This window comes from Henckelia pumila, chromosome 3, assembly GCF_033568475.1.
Source record: "Henckelia pumila isolate YLH828 chromosome 3, ASM3356847v2, whole genome shotgun sequence".
NCBI classification, from domain to species: Eukaryota; Viridiplantae; Streptophyta; class Magnoliopsida; order Lamiales; family Gesneriaceae; genus Henckelia; species Henckelia pumila.
The window spans coordinates 66,214,871-66,241,584 of record NC_133122.1 but is presented as its reverse complement, the minus strand read 5'-3'; the positions used below and the strand labels follow the sequence as shown (position 1 = coordinate 66,241,584).

Below are 26,714 nucleotides of genomic sequence, written 5' to 3'. Positions count from 1 at the left end.
CTATGATAATCAATATTAAAAATTTTGAAAAAGATTATTTCCTCGCGGTATAATAACTTCTTCATACTTTACAAAAGATACAATAATTATTTATGGCAAATATTAGCACAAGCAATATTCTGAATTTAATCAAATGTTCTTTGCATGATGAGTCCAAAACTTGAGATAAACTATAAATGTTTGAGTCTATTTGAGTTGTAATCATGAATTTAATTAAAATATTCTTGTTTTTTATACACTGTTTTTCAATAAATTTTACAAAACAGTATATGGATAGTTAATTAAAAAAAAATTGCATGATGTACTATTTAAATGTCTATGTTTTTTTACACAATATTTTCTACCAATGTTAAGGATGATACTTGATCCAACTGCGATCGAAATTTTTTTTCCTCCACGCAAATAGTGATTTTGATAGTCACATTTTTATAACTTGAAAATTTATGCATTTATTCTCAATTTTAAGTTTGTACATTATTTAATCCATTAATTACTTGATATAATTAAAATTATATTAAAATTAAAAAAATTCATGCTTAGTTTCGTATGAAGCTCGTTTAATTTTCTAATGATTGAAACTTTCGTGATGTTTTATCACAATTCACGCTTTTTAGAACCTTGTTTTTAAGTCATTTGTATCAGTATAGTGAGTGGTTAACACATTTATTATAACTAGTAAACAACACGTGCGATGCACGTATTGACATATTATTTATATAATATATTTATTTATTTATTTTTATAATTATATTTAGTGGATTTTCACGTTCTCATAATTAAATCATAAATTTGAGTTATTAATTACTAAAATCAATTGAAATAATAAAATAATCATTAATATGCTTTCATAATTTACTATCATGATTAATTTTGTTGTAATAAAAATAATGAAATATAAGTTAAACAAGATTTCATAAAAATTTTTGATAATTAGATCAATAGGTCTCATAAATCATCATAATATATAAATGTTCGTACCATGATTAATTACATTTTTGTTGTATTGGAATCATGCATAATCTCAAATGAAAATATATCATAACAGTAACTCATCATTTAAATGAATAAACCAAGTTTTTTTTCTTCCTTTTATGCCCCAACTAATTTTTTTTTTACATTTATATCCCAAAATATTTTCAATCCAGTAAAATATTATATAGAATAAAAACGACAAAGTCTTTTTATTTCACAATTTGAAAATTTTTACCTTCCAATCACAATTCAAATACAAATTGATGGTAAACAAAAATATAATCATGAAATTATTAAATTATTTAAATTCTAATTTTTTATTAGTTCATCCGTGTTTTAACTCTGTTTCAATAATTTTTTTTAATGAATTGCTAAAGTATAAATATAAAATTCTCAAAAAATTAATAAATCTTAAAGAAATAACCAAATAAAATTCAAATGTTAATTCTAATTATTTAATTCAAAAATAAAATTCTATAACACTATTAAAATAATTTTTTTATCATTTATTTAATAGTCATCATAAATATATGAAATAATTTTTTTATTTTATTTTTGAAAATGTCTAAACTTTAAAATTATGTCTCTTGGCTGCCCGTTTGTTGGGAAATTTAGTTTTGGTGTTTACAATTACAAAGATTAAAAGAAGGTCAAACTAATCAAGTAACTAAGAAGCGCTAAACTGATATATGGAGCTAAACTACTTCACGCTCAATCACCGCGCTCAACTGGCCGAAGATGCTAAAGTGACTTCATCAGTTTACACTCGCTAAACTGATTTCATCAGTTTACCCTCACCAGTCTACTACATCGCCACTTTTGGATAAGTTCTTTCGTACTCTGACACACTCTGCAGAAAGTAGTGCCGCGATGCAAAGGGCAATGTCGGCTCCAGAATTTGTTGTTGATAGTGACAAATCCAACGGGAATAATTCAAAACCCTATCTGAAGATTTAATTTGAATTTATGACCGTTAACAATCCAAGGATATAAATAGAGATCTTGATCGAACAAAGGAGCTCTCTCACGCTCTGCAATTTCTGCTATTTTGCGAGAATATTCAAAGTCTTGCATGCTCAAGAATTGATAAAAGAATTCGAAGCACAAACGTCGAAGTGTTATTCTGATCATAGAAGGATCAATTTTGTGCTAAGGATTTCGAGTTGTATTCATCTATGTTCTATCATCAGTCTAAGACTGAAACTGAGTTGTTATACTAAGAGTTCTGTTTAGGCAGTGTTTAAGTCCTAACCTGGATCGTGGTTTTGCAAATTGCTTGTAAAATTCAAAGTTTTCTAGTGATATCCTTCCGAGGTGGAAGAAGGGGTGACGTAGGAGTATTTGAAATCTCCGAACATCCATAAACATTTGCTTGCGTTATTTCAGTTTACCAACTATCATCACCTAACCTAAACTGATAATCACTCAGCGTTCAAATCTGTAATTTGACATATTTCCGCACTTATTCTTGATTGTCAAATTACATCAGACATTAAGATAAGCCTAGAACTCAGTCACTAAACCGATCGAGTTCAATTATTTTATACTAAATTGTTTGAAAGTATATTCACCCCCTCTCTACACTTTCAACCGATCTTATCATTGTTGCTATTAATCAATATAGTTATTAGCAAGTCATAAAGACATAAACCAGATTTTTTTCTTTCTTTTATGTTCCAACCAATATCTCATTTTTATATTTAATTATAACTCAAACTATTTTCAATCCAAAAAACAAAACTACAGAATAAAAATAACAAACTTGTTATTTCACAATTTGAAAAATTTTCCCCATAAAATTTTTTTTCATTCATTCACAATTAAAATAAAAATTGATGGTACACAAAAATATAATCATGAAATTATTAAATTATTTAACTTCTAATTTTTATTATTTCATTTGTGTTTTAACTATTTCAATAATTTTTTGTAATGAATTGTTAAAATATAAAAATAAATTTATCAAAAAATAAATCCTAAAGAAATAACCAAATAAAATTTTAATTCTATTTAATTCAAAATAAAATTCTATAGCACTATTAAAATAATTTTTATCATTTATTTAAAAGTTCTCATAGTATATGAAATAATATATTTTTTATTTTTTAAAAGTTTTAAATTTTAAAATTGTGTCTCTTGATTTCCCGTCACTATTTTAAATACTAAAGAAATAACCAAATAAAATTCAAATTCCAATTATTTAATTCAAAATAAAATCATATTGTAATATTAAAATAAGTTTTATAATTTATTTAATTCTCATAGGTAAATGAAAAAATTATTTTTATTTTTGAAAAGTTCTAAACTTTAAAACTTAGGTCTTTTGGCTTTACGTCGCTATTTTTCTTGAAATATTATAGTAGTAATATAAATAAAATTTGAGATATTTTTTTTTAAAATTAAATGAGCGTAGACAATGTCGAAATATTTAGTTAATATGCAATTAAGATCCACTAATTGCAATTCGGTTAAAGTCATTTATATATTCATTTATATTATATATAATAGAAATATATTTACTTTTATACCCTAACTAAAATTTGAATTTTACTCTTATATCCATATGTATTTTATATGGTCTTACATAAAGTGGAGAATAAAAGGGCAAAATTTTTATTTCACAATTGTAAAACTTTGCTCTTTTATTCACATTTTTTACGGGAAAATATGTCGACATTGTGAAAACTAACTAGTTATACTATAATTTCAAGACATTACTACATGATATTAATTTATGGTAGAGGTAAAATTTTGTGCTCAAGACATTACTACGAGATAGTTTTCAACCCATTAGTTTAACTGCAACCCTCTTCTTAAATCCATCATTTTTTATGGTAGAGGTAAAATTTTGTGCACAATTTAATTTAATTTTTAGTTTTAGCTAGAAATCTAATAAATATTCTAATCGAAAATTCGACATTGTGATAACTAACTAATTATGTTGTAATTTAATGACATTACTACATGATATTAATTTATTATCTTGCACGCATGCAAACTCTGTGTGCACATCACCTAGTAACTATTAAAATAAGAATGCTTCATTTAGAAAATTCAACACTATTTTTTTAAAAAAATAGATATAGAAATATTTTATATCTATAATTTTATTCTCGTGTTTTTCGTAGAATGACTTTAAAAATATGATGAAAATGAATTAAAATGCTGCAATATTTAATGAGTCAAAATATAAATACACAAATTAAATGATTATAAAAAATAGATGGTAGAAATATTTTATATCTATAGTTTTCGTCTCATGTTTTCTTTAGAATGACTTTAGGAATATTATGAAAATCAATTACAATATTGAAATATTTAATGAGTCAAAAAATAAATACACAATGTAAATGATTTATAAAAAAAATAGATGGTAGAAATATTTTATATCTATAATTTTCTTCTCGTGTTTTCTTTAGAATGACTTTAGAAATTCGATGAAAATCAATTAAAATGCTGAAATATTTAATGAGTCAAAAAATAAATACACAACTTAAATGATTTATAAATAGATGGTAAAAATATTTTATATCTATAATTTTTTGCTCATATTTTGTTTTGAATAACTTTAGAAATATGATTAAAATAAATAAAAATGTTGTATTCAATTAAAATAATTCTCTTCTCATATTTTATGAGAATACGATAAAATCAATTAAAATGTTGTCATGTGCGTTATGACTAGTATCATTAAATTTATACAACTTAAATATTCTGGTATCCCGTATCCATTAACCTGTTACTGTCATATATTGTTATTCATAAGAACAAGAACATAAACGTGAAAACGAAGGAAGACATTAGAAGATATGCATTAGGAACTATGGTACACAGGATGCTTGATTAACAGTCAAATATTAATCGACGAAAGTCATCATTGAAGAAGCAAAGGATTCAGCAGAACTTGATGGCCCTGTTCACAATTTGGTCATTGCAAGGTCCATTACATCCACAACAAAGTCTGTATCATGAACAAATAACAATTACATGAGTAAAGTATAAACAAACAGCATGTAAGTAATAGCTGGAATTATTGTCATTTACCGGCATCATCTCTACTGAAGCAGAGTGGAGGTGTAATTCTGAAAACATTTCCGTGGAAGCCTCCTTTGCCGATGAGTACTCCCATATCTTGACACTCAAATTTAATCTTATCACCATTGGAAATAGTTGTGTTTCATAGCACGAATAGACTTAGGAAGGGACAGAAAACGAGGTACCTTTCATTTGCTCCATCACTTGAAGAATTTCCATCTTCGCAGGGGTCTTCAGTTGGCGATCCGTGACCAGTTCAACCCCAAGCATTAATCCTCTTCCCCTCACATCACCAATTACTATGTATTCAGGTATGAAATGTCAAGAAAACGTACTAGGAGCAGTGAAAACTTGAAATTACACGAGAAAAAGGACATCTTTACTTTCATGTTTGGCTTTGAGAGAATTTAGGCGATCTTTTAGGTAAGAACCAACTACATGTGCGTTTTCTTGAAGGTTTTCTCTGTCGATGACTCTTAGAACAGCAAGTCCAGCTGCTGTACAGACGGGGTTTCCTCCAAACGTGTTGAAGTAACTTCTTCGGGTCAAGACTTCAGCTACCTTAGGAGTGGTTACTACAGCTCCGAGGGGAACTCCGTTGCCAATCCCCTACAATCCAATAAGCAAGCAACAAATATTTTCTTTAAATGCAGCTTAAGGGATGGATGTTCACTTGACAAAATTGAAGACATTCAAATCAACCTTAGCCACTGTGACTATATCAGGCACAACATCATGGGACTCAAATCCCCAAAAATGGCTTCCAGTGCGGGCAAATCCGCACTGAACCTCATCCGCAATACATAGTCCCCCTGCATTTCTTATGCTATGGTATGCAGCATGCAAATAACCTGGAGCTAACTCGACGATCCCACCTACACCCTGTTGTGCTCGAAAAGAAATTAAACCATTCAAGTAATAAACAGTATGTTTTCATATTAAGAAGCTTCAAGAGAGTAGCTACCTGTATTGCTTCAGTTATAAAACCAGCTACATGACCAGAAGTTCCAAACTGGATCAAATCTTGAACGTCTCTCGCATATTTTTCACCATCTGCACCAAAGGAACCTCTGTAGGGGTCTGGATTTACGGCATGGTGAACTCCACTCTGTTGATGAGAACATACTATATATCAAAAAATCTTTTTGAAATATAGCTAAGCATTTACATGATTCAATGAGTTATTCCAAAACAAGTTCCAATAATCAATATGATACATCTTGCTTGTACCTGGACAACATTGAATTTCCAGTTACTTTGCGCGGTGGCTCCCATGGTCCCCCCTGCATTTCCATGGTATGCGTTTCTGAGGGATATGATATCATGACATCCTGTGTATAATCGAGCCATCATCATTGCTAGCTCATTCGCCTCCGTCCCAGAATTCGTGAAGAAAACAACCTGCACCGTCGATCCCATTACATTAATAACATTCCTTCTTCACATCACATTTTTCTGATTACAACGGTTCGGTCATAAGCTGTGACAGAATCTAGAGATGGCTAATGCAGAACGAGCCACCAGACACATTGGCGACCTATAGTGAAAAAAAAAAAGACAGTATATTATGTACCTTGAGATCTCCAGGCAGCTTGGAAGCCAGTGCTTCAGCAAAATCAGTAATTGAATGATTCAGATACAGAATAGTTGAGTGTTGCAAACTTTTGGTTTGATCCGTAACAGCTTTAACCACATCAGGGTGACAATGGCCACAACACACTGTCGCAATACCGCCGAAAGCATCGACATATCTCCGCCCATTCTCATCAAATAAGTATTGCATCTTGCCGTGCACTATATTGACCTGCATGTGTAAAGCAATTCATCCCTCAAAACTTGATGTTCATCTCAACTACTACATATCAATTAAATCTTTATCATCCATGACCCCTTTCATGTGCTTATCAAGAGCACCTTTTAAATCCCATTCAACACTATCTATACCTATATAGCAAGCAACAACACCTCATAATAACCTGTATCTATCGGTATGTCATGCTGTAAAATTAATGTAAAATCTTTCATATCGCAGCTGCGCTCATTTCACCAATCAACTCATAACATCACAAACAGAAGAAGAAGTCCATACAAAGTTTTCCCACATACTCAAGGCAACCAACTAAATTTAGGTCTTTCACGTTTTCTTAAAATAATCATCCATCCAACAATTGGTATAAAACATTAAAGTTACATAATATTTAGCATGCAAGACTAATTTCCTCAAATGGGGTTTTCAAGAAAAGATTATGCACAGCATATGCCATCAATCCAAAGTTGGGAACCAAGAATCATGTAATATAAAGCAGCTCAAAAAAGTAAAGGGAAACAATGTATCAATCATTCAGTAAAGAACATGTTTTGTCAGGCAGAGAAACCAACGCCACCAAACCTAAGTTAACTAAGACTAAGCATTTCACTAACACAAAGCTGGCCCGCCACAGAATTTAGCATGATCTTCCGATTAAATGCATAATTTTTATTTTTGATCCAGCAAAATCCATTTCTTTTTTCTTCTACGATTTCAAACATGCAAAACAAACTCACGGGTTTTTTGTACAAGTGAAACATGGATGGGCTAAGAAACTCCCTCCGCTTCTTCAAAATCTGGTCGGCAGTGGGGCCGGTGTACGCCGGCGGAGTGTAGTCGAAGGGTGGCAACACAGGAGTTATGTCCGAGTCGTTCGCCACAATACATGCATCGGCAGCTTGAGTCTGCCATCGTCGGCTTGTAATTTGGAACCGTCTCGGTTCCCATAATCTCTTCCTGATCATCACAAGACTCCTCATATTCCTTGTATATATCTCGTTTGTGAATGTTAACTTCTGTTGTATATATATATGTGTGTGTGTGTGTGGAGATGGAAGAACGTATCAGCTAGCAAAGAGAAACTCGACACAGTTTTTAACTTATACATATAGAGAGAGACAGAGGTATATGCTTTAATTTCGGCTCTCATGTCCATATATCTTTTTGTTCATGGTGGAATCACTAATAAAGAAATACATTTTCACATTTTCTTTGCCCTTTGGATAGGCCTTCGGTCGTTTTATATATTTTGGAAAGGACATGAATGGTATTTCAAAACGATCGAGTCAATTTTGTAAGACGATTTTGCCTATAAATAGATAAGATGGACAAGAAGGGTAAAACGTGGCAAAACTTTTCTCCCAAGGCCAAGTAGCATTCCTGTAGTCGTTGAAAAGGAGATGGAAGATATAATTTTTCTCGATTATGATGTATTTTATTTTTTTTTACGATTAATTTCTTATGGTGTGTTCTTAATTCTGATTCTCTTTGTAATCTCCAATATCAGCATAGTAGAGTATGTCGTGAAGGCAAATGAGTTTTTTTTCTTCTCACCAATTATTGTCAAGTAATAATTAGATATATATATATAAGAATCCAATTCTATCATTGTTATAGTGTTATAATAATGTTAAAAATACAATAAATATCGTTGTACACGATATTTACAACCATTATATATATTCAATGTATCGTGAGAATTTGATATATTTAATTTTTGTATTGAATTTTTTGTGTTTTTAAATTTGGTGTACAAGCCGATGACGTGTAGCTCATCTGTCATCAAAGTCTCAAATATGGGACGAGATATAGAGTTTGAGATCCAATTGTAACAATCTTCTCTCCCAATTAAAAAAAAAATTTGGTGTACAAATTTCGTTATACCTATACCATAATAGCATCACTCATAATCTTATAAACCATATATTTAAATTATCTGTGGACAATTTTATATAGTTATCGTTTCCATCTTTGCTACTACTTATTTTGATAATCCCGTATTAATATGTACATTATTATTTATTAAAAATAGTTATTTTGATGAGAGCAAATTAAATAGTGCTGAGGTGACTCCTAGTCATGGGATTATATTCCTTCGATTTTCAATAAATATTCCAAGACAAATGCATGCAGGTACTTTGGAATTGCAATATTGTATGGAAAAGCGGCGTAAATATTATATTGTTCATCGATATGTTTGGTATAAATGAGTAAATATTGAGAGTATTTCCATTTTGATAAATATATTATATTTTGTTTCCTTAAATAATTTACTAAGTCACAGTATCTTATAAATTTTTTAGATGTGTTTTTAAATGGATCAAGATTTTTGACTTTTTGTTGTTATTTTTAACGTCTGCGAGGAGATCATGTGGTCAATAAATGGAAATTATTTTAAAATTCATTGTAAAATTTTTCTTGTTATAAATTTTAAAATATTATTTGTGTTTCCCAAATTTAATACCCCGATAATCCGATTTATGTGTTAGATAAACCATAATCGCTAGCGTTCATTGCACGCGATGCATGCATATACATTAATTTTTTATGTTAATTAATTTTCATATTATTTTTAAAACTCACATGATGAATTAGATATTCAAAATTTTAATGATGATAAATATCTAATCTGAAAATTTAAAAATATAAACAAAAATATCGAGTGTCATTTTGATAAATAATATTGTTTCTAGTCGCTTAAAATGAAGAGATTATATAAAATGACTAATTTGTTTAATAATTTGGTTTTGTTGATAATAATAATAATAATAATAATAATAATAATAATAATAATAATAATAATAATAATAATAATAATAATAATAAGTAAGATATTTTGAGTGATGCTAGAAGTATAACGAAATTTGTACATCAAATCTTATAATACAAAAGATCCAATTAATACAATAATTTAATTCATCAAAATCTCACGATACATTAAATACAAAATATCGCGATATCACGAAGTGTGTATACATATATATATATATATTGGCTTTGTTTGGTACTCTCTTTAATGGTCTTTAATGGGTCGTGCTTCATCTCCTTTAATATATAATACATTGGCTTCCTAAATAAAATAAGGTAATTTATTTTAAGTGGCGATCAAACTCTCTTTTTTATGGGATATTTGATTCATTTCTTCTCTTCGACTCTTCCGAGTGGCCGACCAACATAGTGACACACAACACCCAATTAAGATTTAAGGTCGTTTTGCCTTTAAAAAAAAAAATTTAAGGGCATTTCGTAAATGATTTCAGGTTTTATTTTGTGTATTTTTTCTTCATATCGTGTATTTTAAATCATTTTTTCTCAAAAAATTAGGTTTTGGTTTTTTGAGAGCATACATTTCTTAATTCTTCTCTTTATTTTTTTTTCTTGTTTTAAATCTTTGTTTCATTTAATTATAGGACAACACATTTGATATCAATATTAAAAATACTAAAATTTATTGTAAAAAATGAAATTAGCATTGTTAATTTTTGCGTATTTGATTATGTCACGCCCCGGGCCCAGACCCGCGTTTGCGCGACTGCACAATGGGCCCCTATAGCAACTACTTCGTATTCGACATCGCTTTACGAAAATGATTAACCTAAGTTGCTATAAAAGTTCATTGTAGCCCATTTTAAACTCATTTTAAAGCTTTCATTTTTCCCGATTAACCTAAGTTGCTATAGAAGTCCATTGTAGCCCATTTTAAACTCATTTTAAAGCTTTTATTTTTCTCATGTGGGACAGGGGTCTCACAATCACCCCTCCTTCAGAACGCGACGTCCTCGTCGCGATCTGAACTATCGATCCACCAGCATCGGGAACCTAGAGGTGGCTCCTACGGGTTCAAGAGGTGGCTCCCGTCGTGTAGCACTTTGCCCCGTAGATTCAAGAGGTGGCTCCCATGCACGTAGCACTTTGCCTCGCATATCACTTATTTTCCGGGGTCTGTCGGCTGGTGACCGGTCTCTGATACCATTCTGTCAAGCCTCGGGCCCAGGCCCGCGTCTGCGCGACTGCACAATGGGCCCCTATAGCAACTACTTCGTATTCGTCCTCGCTTTACGAAAATTATTAACCCAAGTTGCTATAGAAGTCCATTGTAGCCCATTTTAAACTCATTTTAAAGCTTTCATTTTTTTCATGTGGGACAGAGGTCTCACAAATTATTTTTGTTTTGACTATTTCTATCTGTTGAATAATTGATCGAAAATATTTGTGGATAGCAATGTATTTTTACTATATTCATGAATCATAATGTAATTTAATTGATAAAGATAGAATAGATAGTGTTAAATAAACTAGCAGAAAATTGAATGCAATGAATCTCGTTTCATTTACTAAGTTTTATCCAAAAAACTTTGCAGAACACGAGATGCTGCAATTAAGAATTCAATTTGAGCATTTTGATCATGTTTGACAACTTTCTTATATAAAACCTCACTCGAAACTTATTTAATTGTTTAGATCTTCAGAGAGATTTTGACCTAGTCCCCCTTTCTTGTTTTTCTTTTTTCATTTCTAATAATATCTCTCTTTTCTTTTTTTTTTCTTTTTTTTTTTTTAAAAAAAAGTCAAAAATCTATCTGTCTGTGTTTATGCTTTCAGTTTCTTCTTTGTTGACCCCCCTCTTACGTAATCCTGGCTCCGCCCCTGAACACATATAATCTAATACGAATTCATTAGAAACAATGATTGGACTCTTTCTTTTCTTTTTTCGAATTAGTAGTACTAATCAAATAAATTTTACCAATATAAAAATACTAATAATAAATTTTACTGATAAATTATATTGCTTCGTTAATTTTAATATAGCTTTCATTAAGCTCAAAAATGTTTATCAAATCGTCTCACGTGTCAAATTTTTCAGATGGATTTTCGATCCAAACCACAAAAAATATTACTTTTTGTGTAAAAAAAATTTCACTACAAAAGTATAAGTTATATTATGAAGAAGTATTTTATAATATATGTTGATTGGCGGGGAAAAAATATTAATTTTTATGTTAAAAATAATATTTTTTGTTGTAGATATAAACAAAAATCAATAATCTTACAGATATAGCTACGAGATTGTTTCAATATAAACCTACTCAATTTAAAATCATCAGATAATTCAATTTGGTTGAGTCACGCTCTTGTGCTCGATCGGAGCAATGCACGATTCTTCCATTTCCCTGTATACTTGGCTACTTGCAACATACGTAAATGTAATTCCCTTTGTTTATGCAAAGTTTATAAACTAATAATAACAGAAAATGGCCGATAATGCAAAAAGAAACCTTATTCGAGATTAAAAGTTTTGATTGATTGTGATTAATAAATTAATTAATCAAATCATAGTAAAGCCAAAAAAAAAAAGCCAATTAGTAGTCTTTTTCAATGAATATGGCCTGATTTATTAACCATTTGCATTGGGTGTGATCTGTTCAAGCTTCAAAGCAAGTGAACCTAGCTTGTTTAATACACTATATTAATTAATAGTAACTAAGAAAAAAAAATACCCGAACAAAAATCTTGATATCTAAATGGAACTCCACATCATATACATAAGCTGAGAATATTATTATTATTTTAAGTGAAAACAAATACGAAAAGTAGTCGTAAAACCGAGATAACACATAAATTTTAAGTCTCAAAATTGCTTATTTTCTAATCAAATCACGTGAAAGTGGCAGCTTTCGTCCCCCAAAAAAATTTAAAATCTTGGTACCACGCCAAATGATGCAACCCCAATGGGGTGGATTGAATTCAACCAATCAATGGAATAATTGGTGTCTCAAATGTTGGATTAAGTAGCCAAACAAAAGAGGGAGAAATTTTAAAAATAGCAAAGTGGAAAACCAATATGATTATGATTAGATTGAACTGCTGTCCACCTAACCATAACACTCTATTATACATTATCTCCAGTACTAAAACTTGTCACGATTGTGGAATGATATTATATTCTATACTCCAATGATAATCTATGAGAAAAATATAGAGACTTATACGGAACGAAATGGAAATTTAGTGGAGGAAAACTAATTGACGTCCAAGAACTTGCTATGCTAGCACTACAACTTGAGGATTGGTTGTTAGACTTTAACATGGATGTGAATTGTTTTTTTATAAAAATCGTCTTTCATTTGGCTTGTTTTGGTTTTTTTAATGATGTGAATTGTCAAAATTCGATCTTAAGTCCAATAAATTGGTTTCTCAAGAACCTGCACTACATGTTAGACAACTCAAGGTTTATAAAAACACTAGCTGGTTGGGATATAGCCGATAACGCATAGAATAACCGCAAAGGGATCAGGTGGTCGATTACATAAGTCACCAAACAAGCAATGTGCAAAGCAAGATGATAATCTACTGACTGTATTAAGCCTGATTAAAGGAAAAGCAAATTCTTGGAATCAATCAAAGATATGAAGTTAAATAAAAGAAATATCTTAAACTCAACAATCTTAAGTTTGCACTTTCCAAGAAAATGATTTCCTTCTCCCTGATATGATCAGAGCTTTGGGAAAATGGCATCAATTAGAGCACGATGACTGGGATCATTTTCCCAGAGTTTAGCCAGATGATGCGGAGAAGAAGTATTGCGGTGAATCTCTTCCAGATACTGGCCTCAGCTTTACAAGGATGGATAATCATATCCAAGGGAACATTCTCATCCTTGGCTCCGATCCTCTCTTTGTCCAACTGCTTCAGATGAAGATAAGTCAGGCAGTGCAGAGGCTACCCGTATATCCGCTCGATAGAGTTGCCTAACCCATCCATGAGATATAGGGAATTACGGTGCCACGCTCAACTGGTATGAGGATCAGCTTCATGTATTCTTGGTAACTTTTTGCGAGTCTGAATTGCATTTCTGCATTGCAGAACACAAGTCAAATAGTGTTGGTTTGACGACGGAAATAAACAAAACGAGACAGTTTTTTAGGTTTGCACTGACATGTTATATGTGGTCCAAAAGAAAAGTTCCAGGTTCATATGATGCATTTGACAGCATTGTAAAAATGCCATTTCATACGAAAAGATAGCACAAGTCCAAGTTCTAAAACACCCATTACATTTTTAGTCACAATTTACTTTCCATTCATGTAATGGAAATTCCACTTCGAACAAGAGATACTAAACACGAACACCGGTAACAGAGAAAAGCCAAAATCACAAGCTAATATGTACTTTCTATGGTCCACAAGTGCAGTATCCATTTAATTTTGGAAATAGATTGCTTATTCCCTTATATCAATCTTCGACCACATATGCGTCAAACATGGTAAGCACAAACACACTTTGATAGATTTTGATGGAAGAGAGAAGTATTCCTTCGAAGGCAGAAAGTTTCTTTAGCTTTTCCATGTTCATAGCAGTCTAAAGTAAAGTTTAAGCACACAGTCACATTTTAAAAATATCCAATTGAAAATGGACAAAATAACTACATGACTACATGAGTTAAGAAAAAGCATTTTTATTTGTCAAAAATTATAGATTTCAATTTAAGAACTAGATCTTTGACACAGAAAAACCAAGTTCAGCCTCTGGCAATCAGAAAAAACATTATGAAGTCGAACTTATGTGAAATATATGAGGCCTGGAAAAATCTCATTTAAACCTTAGATGTCCAATAAAATCATGATGTAAGATGTGTTCCCACAATTTCTCCGAAACACCAATGCTAGCAACTCCATGTGTGTGTTTAAATCCACAAATAATCGAAATGTGTATTCACTCCTCCATCACGAGCTTAGGAATAGAGTGAACATGTCCAGCATTAAAAGAAAACCATCTGCCATTTGTTTCTTTGTTGATGAAAAAGCCGATGCAGCATTCTAATGTTTTATTAAGGTAAACTCTACTTGATCAAACAAAGATTCACTAAAGCTAATTAAGGAATTTGATTCACTCTAAAATGAAATTCAAATTCATTGGAAAAGGCTGGCAAAGATTTCAAATAATATAAAAGATATCTTTGACCTAATTGGCAGTTGATTGATCCAGTAACAAAAAGTGTCTACAATTTATAGCAAATAATTAGCGTTCAATGCATATAGATGGTTTCTGAATTAGTACAACACTCTCGAGAACTAGTTGAAAAATATGTACAGTTATCTTATCCGAGAATGGTTTTACATCTATTGTATGTAACAGGAAAGCCCACATAAGCATACCCAAAGCACAGACGGAGAAAATTACCAGCTATTATCCAGGAACTGGAAGCAATACAAGGGCTCAGAATGAATTAGATAAGAGGGTAAACGATTACCTTCAGGAGTTGATTTGATAACAGGTCCATCAACAGCAATTGATTGAATGCTGTCATTTTCTACACGAGTGGATGAAGAAGAACCGTCGAATGAAAGATTAACCTGATCATTTGATGGCAAAAAAAAACACAACATTAAAAAATAATTTCATGTCATGGAGGTTTTTACATAAATTAGGTAAGATTAGCATCGTTTTTCTTAACCTTAAATCAAACTAAAGAGAAGAAGGAAACAGAAGACATTTTTTACATTATAAACAGCGGAGCTCGGAGCTCAATGGATTTGGGGATCTCGAGTAAATTTGTCATATTTTGACAGATCTGATCCATTTTACAATAGTTAAAGACAAAAAACCAAGGAGTCATAATGCTGAAGATCAGGTCTATATATTCTTTTTAAGTGCTGATCACATCCGAATCAAATCAGTGGTCTAGTTTTGGCTACCTCCCCATTCCCATGTTTGGAGGAAGCATATTCGCATGTCCATGGAAAATCACAAACCACGTTACCATGGGTTAGATTCTGAGGCTCCTGCAATAGTAAATAATATCATCCGACTTATGCAATGTGTCAATTGTCTAACTAACAAAAAATAAGTCTTAGCGCAAAGAAAACCTGCCTTCGTCGTATCTTTGGAGGAAGGGAACCATAATCACAGATTGGAGAATGCTTCATTCCACTTTCAAATTGCCTCTGTCCAAATCAAAGAAGATAAGAAGCGCAGTCACCACAAATTTACAGTAGGAGTGAACATAAACAAATTACAAGAATCAAAACTTACTCAAACCAACCTTCCGATTTTAAAACATAATCATGTAAAGCACAAGTCTCGTGTCTACAGTCCACAATAGGTGCGAACTAACCAAATCGAAGCAAATACCTAAAAAGTTTCAAACTTGACTTTGAGCTCAATTCAAAGCTCAGACAACATATATTTTGAATTCAAGCACGGGCTCGATTCGATTCAACCTCTACTGTCAAATCTTTGAAACGAATACCTTAGCAATCCCATCACTACGATATCCTTTCGTTGGTTTTTTTTCCATTTATGATTCAAATTCGAAAAAAGAAATGAAAATCGATCAAACGGATGACTGTAATCGACACCAAAATTATGTATCAACAGCATGAAATACGAATAAAATACAAAAATAAAACAAACCTTAATGGATGCATGAGGCCGTTTCATTCACACGTTGTTACGCCAAACAGCTGGAGATCGATCGGATTCGCAAAACCACAACGATAAAATGGAGAATTTTGTTTACAGTGTGAGATTTTGTGTGGGGAGTGTCATAATTGTGGGTTAATTTAATATTTGTATTTTATATTATTATAAATAAATAATATGAATATTTTTACCATTAAATTCATAAAATAGAAAAAAAAATGTAACCAAATTTCATCAACTACAATAACCAAACCATCAGTTACAACTTCCTTAAAAAAAACAAATTGTGTCGACTAAGTAAGCTTCTGCGAGCAAGTTCATGAGTTATTTGTTACTTGTCATCGTGCAACAGACCAGTTTATTAAGACGACGACAGATATCATGAGAGATTGACGCGATTAGGGAATATGAACCTGAACAACTTTGGATTTTTTTGAGGGAGAAATTAATGGGTGGCCCAATTATAGGACGGGTGAGGCTCAACTATGGGCCGTCCAACACATAATGGTGAAACTTGGGCTCTGATACCATGTTAATAAATTGACTTGGACCTAACTCACCTCAAAAGCTAGCTCAAAAGATGAGGGTTGTCTTTATTTATATATTAAACTCTCAGGTCAACCAACCGATGTGGGACAAACTAAACATACCAACATGTATGGGTCTTCCAATGTCAGTATAAAATGAGAGAAAATTTTATATTATATCGAGAGAAATTCTTATTCTTCAATGTATTTTTTAGATGTTCACGCGAACATCACGCTAAACACAAAGATGTTCACTGAAAAAAAACATTAGGATCCCATCAGTACTTTTTGTTTTTGTTTTTTAACATTCGCACGAAAAACTGAAAATTGGGGTGAAAACACTCATCCTAGCATAGAATGTGCCATGATGAGCCACGTACTTATAAACATGACCTCATTTCACACCTCATGCGTACGTGAGACAAGCATCACAGGGGTCGACAAAAGCTTCCTTAATTAAAGAGGAAAATAGAAATATAATACTTTTTTCCATTACCAACCACATGCTTTTCATTACTTGCCAACACTCATCGGCCATCGCTTGCTTCTTTTTTGCCAACTTTACAAAATCCACTACTCATGATTTCTAAGTGGCATCCCATTAACTTTAAGACCCCTCCCATGAGATCCATCTACCTTTGCTTTACGCCTAAACATTTCCCGAGTCTCTCATACAATAATTCGAATAGCTCGTAAACATATTAATCAACTAAAAACCAAGATAAAAAAAAAAAAAAAAAAATCTTTAATCATTCGAGTTTTGAATCAAATTCGACTCTTTTTTATCTATTTTTTTTAGTCACTCCCTCGAAATCCGGGTCCGCCTCATCATGCATGTATGAGCGTATAAAGAACAATGCCAATGAAAGTTGTGATGCCTTTAGGAACATATTTGTACAACTTTTTCCATGGAACAGAATCCCAGAATAAACCACATCTCATTGCCTACCCCCTGATTGAATGCCAGAGGAGATAAAAGTACTAAGTTGCGATGAAAATTTATTTCCTTTTTGTACTCCAACTACAACTTCTGGCAAAGACTATCTCTGATACAGAAATGCAAATTGGCTACCGGGTGACACTAGCCATTCCCACTGAATACACAAAGGGATTCACAGGAAGAGCATTTCTCATCGAAACAGAGCAAATGCCACCCAAGTTCCGAGCAGCCATCAATGTGGAAGCCGTCGATGAAAAATACTCCTGTTCGATCGATGTCTTTCTTGCAGACGTCAGAGTGTGGAGCTCCGGCCATTTATCAAGATTCTACACCACGGAAAAATGTGTTCTTGAACTCACAAAAGATGGAGACTTGAGATTGAAGGGGGGTCACAAAGAAAGAATTGGATGGAGGAGTGGAACTTCCGGACAAGGTGTCGAGGTAACTTGAACAAGTCTTGTTTTGTATGTTTACCTTAAGTTCTCCGAGTATCTGATTCAGGATTTTGTACTATGGCAGAGACTATACTTGCTAAGAACTGGAAATCTTGTTCTAGTGGATGCTGGAAACTTCATAAAATGGCAGACTTTCAATTTTCCTACTGATATTATGCTGTGGGGGCAGAGACTAAGTTCGCAGACTCGATTGACTTCGTTCCCAACAAACTCAACTTTGTTCTATTCGTTTGAAATTCAAGATAGCAAGATTGCATTGTACATAAATTTTGACAAGTGGAAGTATTCTTACTGGGAACTCAGGCCTCTTGGAGACCAAAACATCACACATTTGCAGCTGACATCAAATGGGCTGGTGATATTCAGCGGGAGACAAAAAATAGGACGCGTGACAACGATGAGTCCCGAGCCACCACGATTTTTAGCGTTGGGAGGCGGCACTGGTAATCTGGGACTCTACTATTACTCGAATGAAAAGGGAAAGTTTGAAGCTTCATTTCAAGCAATCAACTCAACTTGTGATCTTCCTTTAGCCTGTGAACCTCACGGTATTTGCACTTCATCCGGTTCGTGTTCTTACATCAACGTTCAAGAAAATTTGGATGATTTGTGTGGCAAGATGGGGACGGAGATGACGGAGTTGGAAGGCGTGGCTAGTGTACTGAATGGAGGTGTTTACCAAGCTAATGTGACTAAAGAAGAATGTTCAAATTTGTGTTTGAATGATTGTACCTGTGCTGCAACACAATATGAGATAACAGATGATGATTCACATACAGGACAATGCTCCTTGTATAGAATGGCTAGGGGAATCAAGAAAATCGACGGTGGGAGGAGAGTTATCTATATGGTGAAGGTGGGTGAAGGAACAAGAGATGGGCATGGCAAGAAGTCTAGATTGAAGAAATGGATGGTGATATTGATTGTAGTGGTTGATGGATTCATTCTCTTTGTTGTATTGGGAGGACTTGGATACTGTGTCCTTCTGAAGAGGCGGAAAGCCTCCCGGCCGAGCTGATAACTAGTCGGCCGATATCGTTTTGGGGTCGATTTTTTCAGAGTTGTCAAGTTTTGATACTGGTTTGAGCTTAGTCTTTGGAAAATGTTTCATGTTTAGCTTATTTTTTTCTATGTAGATGAATGTAAAATTATATGTTTATGTTGATCTTCGGGCTAAATATGCTTGGATTCGTTTCCTCGGCTTTCACTGGAACTCTGGAAGATGTTTTGTAGATATAGTTTTAGGGAAATTCGTTTATGTTGGTTTCATTTTTTGGATGAGATAATGCGTACTTTACAATTTTACCTTATGTAGGGTTGGGAGTAGGGGCAACGGTGTAATATCAATATGTTATCTTTATTTTTCCGAATGGTATCGGGGTATTTTTTAAAAAGATTTTTTATATAAAATTTGTTGAATTAAAGTAGAACTTAATGATAGATTATTTTAACATAATTGAAGTAAAGATTATTATCAGATAGAAGATATAAAAAAGGGAAGGAAAATATTTCGAGAAGAACTAGCCAATTTTTTATTTATTTTTGTAAAGTAAGAAAGAGTCTGAAAATCATTGAATCCTAGAATCCTAATATGATATAAAACTAGAAGTTTTTCCAAACACACCAAAGTTCATGACGTAATATTCAATAAATCAATAAACTTGTATTTAAAGCATACATAAAAACTATAATTAAAACTTAAACAATCAAGTAATTATTGCAATCAAGATATAGTTTATGAGTTTTATCACTTTTTATTTTCCAATTGTAATTAGTGTTAGATACACCTTTAAAACAATATCTTAATATTTCAAAAGACAAAAAAAAAAAAAAAAAAGTTGAATTTGAGAAGTAACACAGATGTTCATGGGATAGTAGTTCCGATGGTCAACTCCATCGTCCTATTTACAAGAACTCTGCATTGTGTTAGCACTAATTTGATCAAAAACTTCCAAGATATCGAATCATTTCGACAATACAATATACAAATGTAACACGACAATTGACCTAGCTAGAAAAAAGAGTAAATACTGAGGAAGACCGAAACCGCGCAAAAATTGGCAAAACCTTGGTTTATCAAGAACTCGGAAGTTCCAATGTGGAGTAGAGATACCTTCTAACCACGTGGTTGCCATTTTAATAGACCTCTCCTGCTGCTGCTCTCAGCCTTGTCATCATCCGTCCAATCTGACCCGCTTCCGATCGATTCTTCAGAGCTATCTCCATGGTGGAGCTGTATCCTATCAGCATTCTTCATCATCCATTCCGTAAATTCAGGAGATGATGCCCACTCTGCCATTGCCTGACGAGTAGATGCCTCTGTGAATTCCTTCCACTCTTCCTCCGAAAATTTCTTCCTAGTGGGAGTCTTGTGGAAGGTTGAATAGTACGTCGACGGAGTTTTTACATTGCCGCTAGATGGTGATGAAATACCTAGGGGACATAAAATATATTAGAAAAATTTTCTTGTATCTATGTTTTTCTAATGATTCCCAGGCCAAACAACTTTAATGACACGTGTCTTAGCATATTATGATTCCAAGTTAGTTCGCAAAGTTAGTGACGGAGATTGATCAAGCCTCTCATGATAAAAGACACAGCTGGATCTTAACTACCCTACCTCTCTTTTCCAGCCACCTGAATTTTGGCCAAGAAAAACATCTGACTTCAATTGTTCAAAGGCATTTTCCAGAAGTTGCACACTTCAACTATAACTGCAACTTAAAAACATGTTTTTCCTTTTCTATTAAAAGCTTTATCCAAGACTAACCAGCGGATACATCACTTTCACTTCTTCAATAGCCAGCATTTGTGTATCTACAGCCTATAACCATTTGCTCAAACATACATGCAACACATACAGATACTAAAGTAGCAAGTGCAAGAGAGAGCAATAACCAACCACAGTAGATACCTTTCAAAGGAGATTTCAACCGTGGAGACACACTCCTGGGGATTTCCCATATAGTTCCTTGAGAATGCATAGCCCCAGGCCTACTTAAGAATTCAGTTCGCTTATGTTTCTTAATCAGCCTGTCATTTTTCCATCTCTTCAGACTCCCATTCTCAGAATATGTATGATCCCTGAAATCGAAGCGTGCAATCAGATATACTCACATGATAAGAAAAATTAGTAGTATTAGTTGATCTAGGGAACTAAGTTTCGGCCAATAAATTATAACAGGCTACAAATAAGAGCAACTAACACGTCAAAGTTCAGAATACTCCACTTTTTTACCATCCATAGAACTCAATATTTTCATCATCTTCGAATAATCATGAAGCATGCATCGCAAACTGAGTAGTAAAATACAAGAAATAGCAAAAACAAACTAATAAAGAGAAATCATATGATGCTTACCAGAGGCTGTCCCACTTCATGTAAGTGAAAGACAAATATATCACCATAAAAGAAACAAGCAGTCCCATCGCCAAAGGGGTATCAAGAGTGCTCTGAAATTTGAGTACAAAGAAAAGTTGAAAGATAATGGATAGTAACACTAAAAAAAGAAAACCTTTAGATGCATGTAAGAGAAACATCAAGCTAAAAGTGAGAAGGAAATTCAAGTATACCTAACTATTTAAATATGAAAAATAAATTCAAAATATTTAGATACAAGTAAAAAAACATATACGAGGTTTCTAAAAAGTGCGACAAAAACTGAATCATAGGACATAGCAGAATAAATTGTACAACCAGAAAATCATATATAAAAGATAGACATAGCACATGCAATCAGATTAAGCCAACTACGGAAGATAAAAGATAAATTGTCCGTAAGGAAATTTCATTAGTTAGTAAGTACCAAGAGAAGATGAATCTATAATGACAAAATCAAAGGAACAAATGATCAAGGTGTACTTAGAAACTACATATCATGATATTGCATATATAGCTAGATAAACTCTGTAACTTAACTCCAACCACATCTGTTACAGAGAAAGACTTGATGCATACAGAAGGCCATACTCGCCTATAAGCAATCAAATGATAGAAAACATAAAACAACCTGAAAGATAAAAGTCACTGCGATTACGCGCAATGCCCATTTCACAAATTGGGCGACACCAACATCAACACTTCCGTCTTCAGAAACAACAAATTTACGAACAAGCCAATATCCAAAAGCAGCTCCAGCAAGTACAAGTCCAACTGCCAAGAACACGAGCACCTGCAATGAATGAACAATAAAAGGTGAAAAAAATGGAACAAGGAAAAGAATTTCAAGTGATAAACACAGACCAAAAGAAAGAATAAGAGAGAAGATAAGGAGATTTGTAATGCTGCTTATCATGAAAGAGCATATGTTAAATTGAGCACTCAAACATACAGTTATGCATAACTAATAGAGCAGCCCCATAGTGAGCAAGTACCAGCATCACATAGAAAAATTATTCAACCCTTTGCCAGTTAAGGTACAATATGTTTATGTTATATATTTTCAAATTCAAGCAAGATGCACCCAGACTGCGTTTCATTATGCTATTTAGTAAAGATATCAGCCAAAGTACTGCTCCATGAACGTTCTGTAACTTAATCTACAGCACATGCATTCTAAAATTACGACAGAGCAAATATGTGACCCATCACCAGATTCATTTAATTGACAAAATGTGTTCAAGATAATTTCAGAAATTATTTCCTTTCATATTGTACCATGAGGTCCTTATTAGTGTTATTTTTAATTTGGTTGAGTTGTCATTTTTATATCCCACAAAAGTAGAATTTTGCAATCTATTGTAGTTCTTATTCAAGTATCACTATAATGATAAATCAATTTTTGACAGAAACATGTGCAAAATTCATTTTTTTACTGCATCAAATAAACTACTATCACTTACAGGATTGTGCATCTCTTCACTGAATCCAAAATTCACAAGAATTGAGTTGGCAAACATTGATAATCTATTTAGCAGAAATGATCCAGCTCCAAGCTGAAATAGAAACATTAAAGGTATCAATTAGCTACATTAAATTTTAAAATGAGAGAAGGCAGAGAGACATTTGGACATCTCAAATGATAACAAAATCATAAAATAACTAGAAATACTGACCGCTAAACCACAAATCGTGCTATAGAGAGCACTTTTCCGACCAGTTGGCAGCAATTTCATTCCCTGCACAGTAGCCAAAAAAAATTCAAAGGAGCTCCCAGGATAGATAACAAAGGCATCTGGACGAAACGTATATTTAGAATATCGAATTCAAATTATTTAAGATACCTGGAAGAGAACAATTATGACTACAAGGCAGATTCCAATGGCCATTGAACTGCTATAGTAAAAAGGAACCCAGCTACTGACTATTGGGGCCAACAGCAGTAAAATAAGACCAACGGCCAGGCTAATTAAACGCCATCTGTGAAACTCTGTCCAAAACAAATACACAGAGGGAGAGAGAGTGAGGCATAAATGAATTAGAAGACAGAATAGAAAGAGATAACCAGATGATGAGAGCACCATAGTAAAAACCTCAAGCATTTAGAGACTGACCTATTTTATCACTGACAATCACAGAACCATACAAGTTATTGGAAAACTTAACATCAATGTATTTATCTTGGTAGGGGGAAACAGCGGAGCTCCATATCCCATTATGGATACTTTCCCAGTTATCCTTCCCACAATGGCACAATCCAAGTGAAGAGTTGCTGCAAAAAGAAAAAATGGAAGGGACCAAATCTGCAGATAAGAAAACTGAATGGATAACATGTAAGAATTTTGCAGAAAAGCTTTCTCTTTAACCAACCTGTGCAAACAAATCTGAATTTTGTCATACGATTTCTCAGGAATTCCATTGGAAGGAACCACGTTGACCCGGCGTGCACTGGAATAATTCCCAATTTTCAGTCTTGACAACCCAGAAATAGGAACACGTGCACACCGTACTATGCCTTCAGATGAAATGGATTCCACAAGCACATTCGGAGTCACATTCACTACATGATGATTTTCCACCTCAGAACCTGAAAGTTGAAAAGACATTCGATATTGCTTAAAGGTAATGTGTAACGACACAAAGAACAAAAAAATATCCCCAGTAAACAGTAAAAACATCATTAAATTGGCTAAGGAGATGAAAATAAAGTGCAAGGACCTAAGCTCAATCTACGAGACGACCTATCAGTATATACAATACCAAATTTACGGAAAAAGTATGTTCTTCACAAATCCAAGCTCCTTCAGTTGTAGATGCTAAAAGAAAATGGCCACACAACACTTCAAAAATAGTTTAGAAAGAGCACCAAATCACTCCAAAATTTTTTGCAGCATCAACAAATTCAAGACCAAGATTTGCCTTCACCGGATTTCCTAACAATCTAACATTATTTTCAGAAGAACACCATAGAGATCAGAGATGGATACAATTAATTTCTTTTTCTTGTACTACAAGTCACCGAGGACGAAATCATCAGCAACTTCTAGGGTAGCATATTTCATAGATACAAGTCTACAACCTTGCACTGTTATAAGACCTTGTAAAGTATGATTATTAAGTTGCAGATTTCAACAATAAAAGTTTTTTATAATTATAAGTTACAATATTTGTATTGGTTAAAACTCTTGAGAGTTACCAAAACTTCAACATCACGAATACAAAGTCCCACAGCATTTGCCAACATAAATCCACGATCCATTTCGCACAAGCGGAACCCAAAAAAATAAAAAAAATGTAAGTCCTCGCCCAATTCTGCTTCCCCTCCCAAGTAGCATTAGCAGTCACATGTTGATCAGATATAATCATCTACCCAGCTCAAACAACCTGCTAATCTCAATTGGCAACAAGTAGCTCAATACTTAAGACATACATATATTATGTTTTCAATCCCACCATTTCCTAAGAAGAAACCATTACCTTTTCATGATTATCTAACTTGATCAGCATTTAGAAATCCAAAACTACCAACCCAAACCAACATGTTTTCTACAGCCTTCCATGCCTACATTCTTATGACAGAAACTGAATGAGAACAAAATCATCATGAACGGCCTCATATCGTTTCTATTTTAAACAATTTCGAGTGTTGAATAAGAATGATGCATGCGGCCCCTTGACTATTTCCAAATACCATAAAAACGATTTTTACCAAGTACTGCCTAAGCAACAACCCCATGAACAGGACCTTAGATGATATCGAATTAAACCAGCTAGTGAAGTCACAAAGGTTATTAGCTTACTAAAACCATAAGAACCAAAGCAACAGATAAGAGTGTGAAAACCATGAATTTGCAAAAAAGAACAGGAGATTAGAAGGACAAAAGATCTTACTTTGCACGCTTTATTCGCTGGGAAAATAAAAACATTCTTTGCACACACGATACATAGCAAAAGATTTCAGTTACACTATCAACACCGAACATAACTATGTAAAGAAAACCTAAATTTCAAACATCATTATGCAAAATAATCTGAGTTTAGGGCAAGCAATTACAAATTTGGCAAAGAATAAGCATGATGTTTAAGCCGAGCCCTATGGTTGGATGAGTAGTGATTACCGGCGAGTGCTGCCACGTGACTGGAGCGTGAGAAGATGAAGATCAGCGCCAAAAGGTACAACACAGCAGTTGCAGTTGTACCAGGAGATCTCTCCATGATTGTCTGTTCATTCCAGAGTACGAAGGCGAACTTCCAGGGAGAGGAAAAAGGCGGTTCAGGCGGACAGAAAAATTCCTAGTATATATGTTAGAGATTTTTCTGGGAACTTTTGTCATTTTCAGATTTCTTGGGGCTCATATAGAAATATAATTTTTTTTCTAGGACCATTTGTAATTAAAGAGACTTGGTCACTAAAGTCCACATTTTCATTCTAATTTTAATTTTAATTTTTTAGCTACCGTTAAAACTTAAAATCATGTATTAAATAATGGAGTAATATTTATTATGGTATACGAATTATTGACAAAATATTAAATTAGTATATAAAATCTTGTAAATAGTTTAACCGGTATATGATTAAATTAAAAGCCAAGTTTTTTTTTTTTCAAAAAAATGGATAATAATTTAATATAAATAGAAAAAAAATACTATTCATTATATATTTATTAATATTTTAAAATATAGTATATTTGAATAAATAATTTAATGAGTAAAATATAAATACATTATGAAAATAGTTAGATACTTATTTCTTATAATTTTTAATTAATATAAATTTATTTTTACACTTTTAATCATTAAAAATTGCTTTGAAAAAAATGTGCACTTAGTTGAATTTAGTAAAAATCATTGGACTTAAAAATAATTTTTAAAGGATAAAATCGACTTTTTAATTTAATCATGTATCAATTAAGCTATTTTCAATACTTTATGTATCAATTTAACATTTTATCAACCAAAATAAATTTTACTCTTAAATAATGTCATTAGTGTACGCAAAATATGCACGAAGATTTTTCGCTAAGTGATTTTTCATGTGACTTCTAGCCGATCATATTTTCCACGATGCTAAAATTGAACAAGAAATGAGTAAAGAAATTTGAAGACAATTGACTTAACTAATAATAAAAATAAGATTTCATCCGGTTTCTGGTTAGAACTTGGAAGGAATTTGATC

At 32.8% G+C, this 26,714-nt stretch overlaps 4 protein-coding genes across 6 annotated transcripts; 1 reads left to right on the top strand and 3 right to left on the bottom strand.

The window, feature by feature from the left end:
• Positions 1 to 4,655: 4,655 nt before the first annotated feature.
• Positions 4,656 to 7,999, bottom strand: LOC140887477 (alanine--glyoxylate aminotransferase 2 homolog 2, mitochondrial-like). Its single transcript, XM_073294729.1, has 9 exons — positions 7,552 to 7,999; positions 6,581 to 6,811; positions 6,238 to 6,408; positions 5,972 to 6,115; positions 5,710 to 5,889; positions 5,391 to 5,616; positions 5,193 to 5,306; positions 5,017 to 5,103; positions 4,656 to 4,933 (listed from the first exon to the last, which is right to left on the bottom strand). The coding sequence occupies exons 1-9, from the start codon at positions 7,792 to 7,794 to the stop codon at positions 4,890 to 4,892; spliced, it is 1,440 nt and encodes a 479-aa protein (XP_073150830.1). The 5' UTR covers positions 7,795 to 7,999; the 3' UTR covers positions 4,656 to 4,889.
• Positions 8,000 to 13,148: 5,149 nt separating this feature from the next.
• LOC140892318 (uncharacterized) lies at positions 13,149 to 16,431 on the bottom strand. 3 transcript variants are annotated; one of them, XR_012152802.1, is made up of 6 exons: positions 16,229 to 16,417; positions 15,686 to 15,759; positions 15,511 to 15,597; positions 15,316 to 15,386; positions 15,066 to 15,168; positions 13,149 to 13,667 (listed from the first exon to the last, which is right to left on the bottom strand). XR_012152802.1 is itself a non-coding variant. In XM_073301167.1 (5 exons), the coding sequence occupies exons 1-5, from the start codon at positions 16,253 to 16,255 to the stop codon at positions 13,564 to 13,566; spliced, it is 399 nt and encodes a 132-aa protein (XP_073157268.1). In that variant the 5' UTR covers positions 16,256 to 16,415; the 3' UTR covers positions 13,149 to 13,563. The 3 variants fall into 3 exon arrangements, 1 of the variants encoding a protein (XP_073157268.1); XR_012152803.1 differs by lacking the exon at positions 15,316 to 15,386 and having other exon boundaries at positions 16,229 to 16,431; XM_073301167.1 differs by lacking the exon at positions 15,316 to 15,386 and having other exon boundaries at positions 15,682 to 15,759; positions 16,229 to 16,415.
• Positions 16,432 to 17,434: 1,003 nt separating this feature from the next.
• Positions 17,435 to 19,324, top strand: LOC140893217 (putative receptor protein kinase ZmPK1). The gene is made up of 2 exons (XM_073302284.1): positions 17,435 to 18,145; positions 18,224 to 19,324. Exons 1-2 carry the CDS (start codon positions 17,756 to 17,758, stop codon positions 19,175 to 19,177), a joined length of 1,344 nt encoding a protein of 447 aa, XP_073158385.1. The 5' UTR covers positions 17,435 to 17,755; the 3' UTR covers positions 19,178 to 19,324.
• A 674-nt stretch (positions 19,325 to 19,998) lies between these two features.
• LOC140892140 (uncharacterized) lies at positions 19,999 to 25,802 on the bottom strand. Its single transcript, XM_073300899.1, has 10 exons — positions 25,657 to 25,802; positions 23,909 to 24,125; positions 23,653 to 23,810; positions 23,383 to 23,528; positions 23,215 to 23,277; positions 23,002 to 23,094; positions 22,170 to 22,331; positions 21,521 to 21,612; positions 21,074 to 21,243; positions 19,999 to 20,592 (listed from the first exon to the last, which is right to left on the bottom strand). The coding sequence occupies exons 1-10, from the start codon at positions 25,751 to 25,753 to the stop codon at positions 20,276 to 20,278; spliced, it is 1,515 nt and encodes a 504-aa protein (XP_073157000.1). The 5' UTR covers positions 25,754 to 25,802; the 3' UTR covers positions 19,999 to 20,275.
• Positions 25,803 to 26,714: the final 912 nt, after the last annotated feature.